Raw genomic sequence first — 11450 nt, 5'->3', positions numbered from 1 at the left:
CAGTGACAGCAGCAACAGCGGCGGCAACATGGACTCACGCTGCTGCCTGGAAAGTGACAATGAGCGACTAAACACAAACAGAGGAAACTTTTAACTGCAGAGGAGACCTCGGACTAACACTCACCTCGATATCTCACGGTAACGACTCGGTGAACATTTTAATGTCACGCAGACTTGTTCGGACAACGTCGTGACTTTTGTTTTTACTCGGTTAGAAAGTGGTCTCCTTTTATGGAAACTCCCCGGACAGGTGTGTTGTTGACAGGTTAATTAATAGCCGCGTCTTGTTTTGACGTCGCGTCTCAATGGAGTCGTCTTACGCTTAAAAAAAAAAGAAAACAAAAAGAGAGAGACATCAGTAGATATTAGTTGATAAAGATGGAGCAGGAGCGGTTTTTGGCGTGTGAAAGTGAGTCGTCGTCAGGTTCGCACACCTTGTCGGAGGGAGAAGAAATGACCACCAGTGTGTTGGACATCAGAGTCTCTGGAGTGGACGAGGACGATGGACGCAACTCTGAGGACGACAAGGAGACACCAGGGGACGAAGACAGTGATGAAGACGAGGACGAAAAGGTACCAACTACTTTAACGAATTTGATGAGGGGCTGCAAATGTTTAGTTTGCTTGACTTGTGTCTCATGTTGAGTAGTATTTTCTACAGTTATTTGACATTTTATAGAGTAAATGACTAATCCTGAAAATAATCTGCAGATTAATCGATTAGGAAAAATGATAATTAGTTGTAACTCTTAACAAAACAGGCATGCAGATCTGAAGATCTCATCTGTCTGGGAGACTGTAAGAGGGTTTTATTTTTTTTAATCATTTTCTTACACTTTATGGACCTAAACATTACTCAATTATTCATGAAAGTAATGGTTACTTGCAGTCCTACAATAATATGTAAGAAAACAGTGTCAGCAGTGGCATTTTGACATTTTATAGACGTTTTATATAAACGTGGCATTCCCTTACAATAATATTGTACAGACTAAAGAAAAACAACTTTGTTTGGTACAGAACCAAAATGATGCTTATCAATGAAATAAGAGCATTGATGTCAAAATTGTCAGACCCTCAAATATTGCAAATCATATCACAATTGCAAGTCATCAGTCATATTTAGATATAGGTATTAGATATTTAGATATTTCTTTCTCCCTTCAATAATCAGTCGATTAATTGATTAGTTGATCATAAGCAACATCGTTGCCAACTACTTTGATAATCCTTTAATTGTTTGTCATTTTTCAAGCAAAAATATCAAACATTTGCAGGTTCCAATTGTGCCATTTGAACAACAACATACAGGTAATTTACAGCTACCATCTTTGTTTGGATTTGGAAAAAGATGAACAAACAGCAGATGGAATATTTTTTCATCCAGATGGTTAGAAGAGTTAAAGTAGGGGTTGCAACTAATGATTATTTTCATTCTTGATTCATCTGTAGCCCCAGATGAATCACGTTTCAAGCAATGATTCCAGCTTTTTAAACGTGAGGATTCTTCTGCTTATCTTTTTCATGTATGACAGTCAATGAAAAGTCTTTGGGTTTTGGACTGTAAATAAGACAAAATAATCTCTTTAGAGATGCCATGGAGTAATTGACTAATCATGAAAGTAATCTGCAGATTAATCAATGAGGAAAACAGTGACAGTAGAGACTTTTTGATATTTTATAGACTAAACCGTCCCTGTTCAGACCAAAAAGGGTGTTATGCCCCCCGAGGAGGACCTGCCCTCCAGTTTGGGAGACACAGGATGAAACAATGGATTCATTAAACCATATTGCAGATAAATAGATAATGAAAATAAGAATTAGTTGCAGATCTAATGTGAAAAACATCTTTAAAAAAATCTTCAAACTGTGGTCCACACTCTGGAGGTTAAAGACAGAGCAGAGTTACAGTTGAACTGAGGTGTGTCAATAATCCTCTTTAATACCAGCAGGCAGCAAACAAACAGATCTTAAACTTATTAATTTTGCTCCTGCATGTCAAAATATTTGTAAACACCTGATTCATGCTGTGTGCGTCTGTGAATTTATTTGCAAGTCATGCATTAATCTGTCGATTATCCTTGATTAATTGATTAGTTGATCGGAAGAAACATAGTTGCTTACTATTTTGATAATTGATTCGTCATGTCAGTCATTTGTCAAACAAAAATGTCAAACATTTGCTTAGGACTCCAACTAGAGATTATTTTCATTGTTGATTCATCTGTGGATAATTTTCTCGATTCCTTGATTAGTTGTTTCGTCCATAAAATGCCAGGAAATTGTCAAAATGTCTAGCAGTGTTTTCTAAAGCCCCAGATGACATATTCTTTTAAGTAAAAAGGTTCCCGCTTCTTGAATTTATGGATTTGCTGCTTTTCTTTGTCATTAATGGCAGCAGAAGAAGAGTCTTTGGGTTTTGGAAAGCTGATTGGATTCACATTTTGGGCTCTGGGAAATTTATAGACTAAACCAGTGACTCAAAAAAAGAAACCAAGACTCTTCACTTATGATCTCAAATGAGGAAGAAAAGCAGCAAATCCTCACATTTAAGAAGCTGACACTAGCAATCTGCAATGAATAATTGATTAGTTGTCAACTATTACATTAATCGACAACTACTTTGATAACTGATTAATCATTTTGAGTCATTTTTTAAATTCTCTGATTTCTTTTCCGCTATCGTGAATATTTTTGATGATGTCGTCTTGGGCTTTGGGAAACGGTGATCAACATTTTTCACCATTTTCTTACATTTTATCGACTAAACTAATCGAGACAAGTATCAACAAATCAGTCGATAATGATAATAATCGTTAGGTGCAGCCCTGGTGTCAGTAATCCCCTGTAATACCAGAAGGCAGTAAATAAATACATATGAAGACTGTAAAGCTCCTGCTTGTCAAAACATTTGCAAAAACCTGCGTGAGCTGCTTCTTTGGTGGTTTGCACATCATGTCATGGAGTCAGTCGAGGTAAAGGTTAATTCATACTCTGTGCTTCTTTGACTCCATCTACTCCATTTATAAGTCACGCTCATCATACAGTCTTTCAGTGCAGTAGGTGAACTGCTGCACTGCTCTCTGTTTCGAATTCTGTTTCATTCAAAGTCTGGTGGGCGTTTGGCATTTGGGCACTGCTTTTACATGTTTTTTTGATGCGCTAACTCTAGTTTCAGTTTGTGCCTCCATCAAGAAGTCAAAATGCTGCGAGTTGAAAAGATTAAAGCCCATTTATAAAAAGCTTTCTAATCTTTTTCAAAGAAGGATTCCTTGGTATTTTTTGGTTATGACTTGCAGATCACAAAGTAAAGTCTAAAGCTCCCTTCTTCTTTTATGGTGTCAGAGAACACCTGATTTTTGATACCTGCATTTGTGATGTAGCACTCCTCAGCCAATCTGCTTGCATTTGTCGTCTCTTTAGGTATCTGTTGAAGATTGAAAAAACAAAAAGGTCGTTTGACACCTCTTACTGCTGTAGGCCTGTTTGTACAATCCTTAATCAGCGCTCTAACAGTCTGGATGCAAAACAAGATTGTTTCCCAAGTTGTTCCTCTTTTTCCTAATCCAAACAAAGGTGGTAACTGGAAATTACCTATTTGTCATTGTGCAACATGAACTAAAATTAACTTAGGCTGCAACTAATGAATATTTTAATTACTGTTTAATCTCTTGTTTATTTTCACAATTAAACATTTAGTCTATACAATGTTAAAAATATTTAAAGCAAAATGACCAAAATGACAAATAGACTATCAGCATGCACTGCCTGGCGAACAAAAAGTCACCGCTAGGATTTAACCAAGCAAATACATAAGAGTCTTCTGTGTTTGAGCTGGAAACAAGTTATTTAACCCTAACTGATGCAGTGAGGAGCTTCTCGTTTCTTAAACAACCATGTCAGAAGACATATCCTGTGGTCGCGGAAAAGATGTTACTCTGTTTCAGACGGGTCAAATGATCGGCCTGCATCAGGCAAAAAAAGCAACTAAAGAGATTGATGAAACTACTAAAACTAGGTTAAGAACTGTCCGACGCATTATTAAAACCTGCAAGGATAGTGGTGAACCTTCATCTTCAAGGAAGAAATGTGGTCAGAAAATAATCTTGAATGATCATGATCGGAGATCACTCAGATGTTTGGTGAAATCAAATCATAAAAAATCAACAGCAGAACTCATGGCTGTGTTTAATAATGAAAGTAAGAACATTTTCACACGCTCACTGTGAAGATAACTCAAGGGATTGTGACTAAACAGCTGTTTAGCCTTCAGTGAGGCAAAAAAGGCTTCAGTTTGATTGAGTCCAAAGATTGGACTCTGGAACAATGGAAAAAGGTCATGTGGTCTGATGAGTCCAGATTTACCCTGTTCCAGAGTGATGGGCACATGAAGTGATGTACCCATCATGCATAGTGCCGACAGTACAGACCTGTGGGGGCAGTGTTATGATCTGAGGTTGCTTCAGTTGCTCAGGTCGAGTTTCAGCAACATTATGAGCCCAAAAATGAGGTCAGCTCACTACCTGAATATACTGAATGAGCAGGTTTTTACATTAATGGATTTATTCTTCCCTGATGGCACGAGCATATTCCAAGATGACAATGGTGGGATTCATCGGGCTCAGATTGTAAAAGAGTGGTTCAGAGAGCATGAGACATAATTTTCACACATGGATTGGCCACCACAGAGTCCAGACCTCAACCCCACTGGGAATCTTTGGGATGTGCTGGAGAAAACTTTACACAGCGGTCCGACTCTCCCATTATCAATACAAGATCTTTAATGCAACTCTGGACAGAAATAAATGTTGTGACATTGCATAAGCTTATCAACAATGCATTGGCAAATGCGTGCTTTAATCAAAGCTAAAGGCGGTCCAACAAAATATGTGTGACTTTTGTTGGCAAGGCACTGTAGTTGGAAACTATTTTTCTTTCTAACTCAACTTATTTAACCTAAACTCTAGCCCAAGTTTGTGCCTCCGTTAGATTCAAGTCACCGCACCTGATTCTCTAAAAGAAACAAAAAAACTTTTCACGCTTTAAAAAATCCAAAAGGTCAGTTAACAACTTTTTCTGCTGTGTCTGCAAAATCCTTAGTGACTCTTCTAACAATCTGGATGAAAAAATATTCCATCTGCTGCATGAAAAACATGATTGTTAACCCGTTTAAACCAAGTTGTTCCTCTTTTTCCAAATCCAAATAAAGATGGCAACTATAAACTAATTTTGCAACTAATCGACAAATCAATTAATCTACTATGTCCAAGTTTGTGTATACAGCACAATCGAGTCACGGATCGTCAACAATCCTTGGTTATTCTAACCACCTCTATAAAACAATATTCCATCAACTGTATAGAAAAACAAGATTTTATAGAAAGATGGTTGATGTTTATATCACTGTTCAGTTTGTACAACATTAACAAGAATAAAAACCTTGCTACAACTTGCAGTCTAGTACATCAGTCCTGCAATAAATGCTGCCTTCATGAAGGTTAAATAGTTTTGTTGAATTAGCTTCAGAGAAGTGTCGACTCAGCTTTACAGAAAGTTCGGAAGCTGCATTTTGTAGTGCTGTTGAACTGTATCGCATTTTATTGAAAGGCCTTTATAGTATTTTGTTCACCCCATTTATATAAGTGAGGGTAAACTTAACATGGCTATATACCTCTCAGTATAACACAACAACATTTAACAACACCATAAACTGCAGCCTCCAAAGTGACCGTAAAGTTAAATCATTGAACATTACAACCTTTTTGAAGGCAGGCTGTTGTAGTAGACTGCATTACTTTAAGCTACATAATAAACTCAAGAGGTACTGCACATTATACATGTTTTTTGAGCTGTAAACCACCCACTGTTTTAAAATCACCCTGAAACTTGTGAGGTCGATGCCGGGATAGAGTCGAGCATTTTGAAATTTATATTTCAAAATGGATGTTAACGCCCTCTAAACGCCCACAAGTCACCCACGAGCCCATGCTTTTGAGTGGGAGTCTGTGAAACCACACTCATTTTCAAATATATGCTGATCGAGGTGCATTTACACTCTTGTTTTTTCTAACTCTGCACTTAGTATTATTCAGTTTTGGCACTTTTGATGGCCGCAGACTGCAACAGCAAGGCTACTTACATCCACAGATGCATGGTAAGAGAGAGTGACATTCAGGGTTTTTCAAAAGTCATCAGTTATCCATTTTTCAGAGGCACAAATATGTTGACTGTGTGCAGTTATTGTGGTGTTTATGCATGAAGCAGATGAAGGAAAATGAGCATGACAGCATTCATTTCTCAGCCTTTTATTTTATATAACTTTTTATATGGATGCGTCTTCAGACTGGTTCAACTGGCTCCGATGATGAGCTCAATGCAGTCTGATAGCGTGCATGCAAGGGTGTGTTCAAGACTTCAAGCTCTCACCTGACCTATAAACCTTTTCTAAATCATAACATCATGCAACATGACCTCAGGCTGTAGGTGTGGCTGACCGTCCTCCTTTATAAAGTGCAAAACAAGCTATGGGAGAATACAGAACATTGTGCAACGTTATCCATCGATTACTCCTCACTCTTTGCTTCATAATTTCTTGGATGCAGTGTCCAAAGACATTGCAGCAATAGGCAGGCAATCTGTGCTTTTTGGCGTGACACATGCCCCCATCATGAATCAAAAAACTGAATAATTGTTTTGTCATGGAAGTTGGAACAACACAGACTTGAGAGTACAAGAAGTGTAACTCATTTCTAACTCATTTTATCAAGTCTTTCCTTTTTTCCCCTCCATGTTATGACTGTTGAATCAGTATTTGTTAGCATATCAGACTCCAGCAGGCACCCACATCCCCTGGATCAGACCCCCTGGGGTGGTGTCATGTTTTATAACACTGCTGCTTGACTAATTTGGCTTGGCTGAATAACAGTTTGACAGTCCATTAGCTTAATAGAGATGAGATATCACAGACTGGTCTCTTATTTCCTTCTCTGTCAAAGGGAACTATTCTGCAACATTCAAATATATGCTGTATATTTGACTGAAATACAACTCTTGTTTTCCCCTTTTGGGTGATAAATTTAATATAATGTCCAATATATAATATTTTAACTAAAATTAGGACTGCACAATTAATCAACATGTTATCAAAATCGCAAAAATGACTAAGTGAAAAGGAAAATGCAACAAAACAGCACTTTAATGAAGTGCTGTAGTGCTGCAGAGATGACCTGACCAACAACAAATGTCATATCATCATGATTTTAATGGATTTTATCAGAGAAATAATCGCAATATGATTTTTTTTAATTCTTTTTTTTTTTTTTTTTTTTTTTTTTTTTTACCATTTTATGCGGTGGAGGTGGCCCAAGTACACACATTCTTTACTCAAAGAAGAAGTGCAGATACTTGTGTAAAAAAAGACTTCAACATCTTTACTTAAATACTTGTGAAAAAGTACAGGCTTTGAAATGTGCTCAAAGTATAAAAGTAAAAACCCTCCACAGCCTGTTTCTGTGCAAAGCTAACTGAACTGTTTTTTGCGGTCGAGTCTCCCTCTCTCTTCTTTTTAGTCTTGTTACTTCTTTTACGTCATTTTCATCTTGTAACATTTGTCGAGTATGATATGCACTGATGATACAACAAGGAATAATATTTTCTATGTGTTATTGACCATTTAGGTTGAAAGTGTTCAATAAATCTGTCGTGAAAATGCAAAGAGGTGAAAGTACAGTGTGTTGTGTTAAAATGCAGGGAGTAAAAGTAAAAATATGTCTGAAAAATAAATGCTCAAGTGAGGTACAGAAACCTGAAAATTCTACTTAAGTACAGTAAAGGAAGGATTTGTACTTAGTTACTTCCCATTTCTGAAATTCATCTTTTGCATTATAACAATTAATAGAAGAACAACGTTTTTACCAGTTGGGAAGAGTCACTTATCAAAATTTGACCTCTACAAGCGAGAAATTATGTGTTTATACTTGACCATTATGCAGTATTTCACCCTCTTCAATGGCAAATGTGTTAGAATTTCCCATGAACAGTTTTACTAAAATTAAACGACTCTAAAAGTGTGAGAGCAGCGTGTACTGGATGAACCTTGTGTCCTTTTCTCATGCTCCCTTTGAAATGTCAGTCTGCAGTTCATTTAAAACCAGTGACCTCTCGTACGCCGGCCACAGCAGAGGAGATGTAACTTGACCTGTTTTACTGAACTAAATAAGACATGTAACCGGCCAAAACACCACAAAGGAGGTCAGATGACCTGTGGGTGAAGGGCATCCACCCAGTGGTAATACTATAGGGTTAATCTGGGAGCCCTGAGCTTTGACCTTACTGCTGCAGAGCTAAAGAAGGAAAGTCTTCTTAGAACCCGCATGACGTCACCTTTCCAGACTTAGACCCGTGCCGTGTTTCAAGGCGTGAGACACTTACTGCAGCGGTGGTTCATGGAGTTTTCTCTGCTGCGATTTCTTGATGCTTATCTTCCCAAAATCTCGGTGTTGTTGCATCTTTGTCCAATCCCAGACATCTAAATCAGTCCAGCGCCGTGGGCAGTGACAGAGAACATTATCTACTGTCAGGATGAGATTATCCCACACATCATGCTTTCTTACAGGCACAAGATAAAAGACCAGAAATAGATTAAAAAAAAGGTAGCATACAGTCCAGATTCATAAACACGTTTTGGTCCAGGAACGCTGGATGTGAACTGCTGTCAGTTATAATTTGAGATGAGTGACAGCAGCGGTTGCATCTGATTTTCACTGTCAAAATAAGTGCAAAATTATGTTATATTTAAAGGAACTGAAACTGAAATGCCAAGCATTAATTGGTTTCAGCTTCTCAGTTATGATGATTTCCTGCTTTCTGGTGCTTTAAATCATTGTAAATTTCATTCTTCTTTCTTCCTCTTCTCTTTTCACTATTTTCTGACATTTTATTGTAGGATTGAAGAAGTAAAAACTATTTTCACAATTAACCAACTAATGTCTGGGTCCATAAAATGTCAGAAAATAGTCAAAAAAAGCCTATTGCGGTCTCCCAGACAGATGACGTCTTCAGATATTTGTCACAGCTGAACTATTATTTTTCCTTATCGATTAATCTGATGATTATTTCCATGATTATTCATTTACTCTATAAAATGTCAAAAAAAGAATCTTCCATTTACTGTCGCAAATGACAGAGAAAATCGGTAAGTCCTCACATTTAAGAACCTGGAACCAGCAATTGACACTTTTGCTCAAAAAAAAAAATAAGACTTAAACGATTAGCCTGAACAATTATCACCTAGTTGGCTTAAAATGATTTAAAGTGAGTAATTGTTTATCAGTTAACTAATAGAAAATTATTGTATTTCTGTTTTAAACACTAAACAATTAATTAATCAAAAAAACAAGAAAGTAACCAGCAGATTAAGTGACACTGGAAACAATCATCAGTTGCAGCTCTAATATTTGACTTTACTAATACAGCTGATTAATAAAAGCTACACTAAACAGCATAGGGCTCAGTTTTTGTTGGTACAGTTCTTGTGTGCCACCGTCAGCATTGCTTTTTTAGTTTAACCTCAGTCTGATTTAGAGCTGCAACTGACAATAGTTTTTATTATTCATTCATTTGCTGATTCTGTTCTTGATTAATCAAATGATTATTCCGTTAAAAGTCCCTTAAATATAAAAAAAAATAACCATCACAACTTCCCATTCAGTAGTGTCCCTAATATGCTTGTTATGTCGGGCCAACAGAATAAGGTATTTAAATTTATTATAATTTATGACAAAAACAAGCAGCAAATCCTCATTTTTGAGAAGCTGTATCTGTCTGGCATTTTTGAAACGATAAATTGTTTTTGTCAAAACAGTTGGAGACAGTGGGTCTCACACAATGCTTGACAAGATACGCAATCTGTCAGTGTGTTAATCATTGTATTTCTTGTCTATATATGTTCTGCTGCTTTTATATCCCCTCGTAATCATAAATCCTGTGTTCCATACTTTCTCATCTCGACCTCTCATGTTGTGTAAACACTGTATGGGAATTGCCAGTTGTTATTCTTAATCCCACCATCTCCTTTTTGGTTTTGTTGTATTTACACATATATGGTGCTGCAACAACAACAGCATTTCCCACAGAGGATCACTAAGGGCTTTTCTTATTCTGCGTCTATCAGCCCTAAATTTTTTTTTTTGAAATAAATGTTCCTGCAACGTTATGATAAGTAATAGAAAGTGGAAGTGGGCAAGTCATTCTGTCATAGATCAGCGAACATCTTGCAGCAGAAACGACAGATTAGTCTCAAGAGAACACATTTTCCTATTCTTCCCACATGCAAGGTTTACTCTTTCAGTTTTGATAATGACTGCAGATGTTTGTGCAGGAGTTACTTGACAATCAGGTGGATTATCTTTTGAACATGGAATGAGCACCAACATAAACTGAAAGGCTTCCTCAGTGGTGGCGGTTAGATGGAAAATGTGTTGCCTCATGCTCAACCCATGCGACCCCTATTAAAGAGCACAGTAATAGTTTTTAAAAGTACTCCAAGGAGTTTTTAACTGGTAATGAAACAGTCTCAATTTAATACTGGTTCCTCGATGACCTATATAAGCAAACAAGACCATCAGCAAGAGGATTGGCTATTTCTCTGTAATTATTATTAATGCTCAATATATTTTGTGATCGTAGCAATGGAAACACCGCTGCCTTTGTCCACAAGGGACTCCAAAATCTCAGTGTTTTTACAAGAATGATACATCAGTGACGATGTGAAAATGGTGCGATAATAGGCGTGTTTCCATGTGATTGTCAAGCAAATTTGAAAGTGAATTAGGTGTGTTCCCATCAGCTGGCTTGGAGTGAATAAACTTGGCTACACAAAACATATTATTCTGTCATGGTACAGTTGTTGAACAGCATAAACCACGGTTGTTCCAGTACCAGTAACAGAATATGCTTCCAGTACAGTCTAAAATGACGCATCAGGCATCAGCAATTACACGGGACTATGCACTATACTATTATATACCACATAATGTATTTGCCCCCAGACAGGACCCTGCTACTACCCAGCAGTGCCTCGTACACCAAATTATAAAGACAGTGGAGGAGAGAAATGACAGCTTTACCTTGCTATCAGATCTCATTGAAAGTCCACGTCATTGTAGCCTCCCTGTGGTAAGCAGAAGGTCTTTGGAGTCCGTGTAAGGGGGAGGAATAATCTGGTGGATTGTGTATTTCTCAGTCACAGTTGCTGATGCTGCAAAACTGACTGACTAAATTACTGACTGACTAATCAACAGTAACATGAGCATCTGGTGTATGTATTGAATCTCTGTTTCTGAGATGCTGTTTTTTCGGACTTGGCAAACTTTTCGAGGTGACTTTCTTTTGTGATTGTGAATGCACTGGAATTGAATCTGTCCCTGCTATTGGCTGATACACAAGGTTTG

The 11450-nt window shown here is 37.4% G+C and overlaps 1 protein-coding gene across 4 annotated transcripts in view; it reads left to right on the top strand.

Annotated features, from left to right (window-relative positions):
* Positions 1 to 366: 366 nt before the first annotated feature.
* Positions 367 to 11450, top strand: part of mast4 (microtubule associated serine/threonine kinase family member 4) — a 148974-nt gene continuing 137890 nt past the window's right edge. For all 4 annotated transcript variants that reach the window (XM_084745303.1, XM_084745304.1, XM_084745302.1 and 1 more), the window contains exon 1: positions 367 to 573. In XM_084745303.1, the coding sequence (XP_084601429.1) occupies positions 379 to 573 (195 nt within the window). In that variant the 5' untranslated portion in view covers positions 367 to 378. The remainder of the gene's footprint in view (positions 574 to 11450) is intronic.

Source organism: Lutjanus erythropterus, chromosome 20 (genome assembly GCF_056507025.1).
Source record: "Lutjanus erythropterus isolate fLutEry1 chromosome 20, fLutEry1.hap2, whole genome shotgun sequence".
Lineage (NCBI taxonomy): Eukaryota > Metazoa > Chordata > Actinopteri > Lutjaniformes > Lutjanidae > Lutjanus > Lutjanus erythropterus.
The sequence above is the reverse complement of the archived record's forward strand: the minus strand, read 5'-3'. Positions and strand labels throughout refer to the sequence as shown.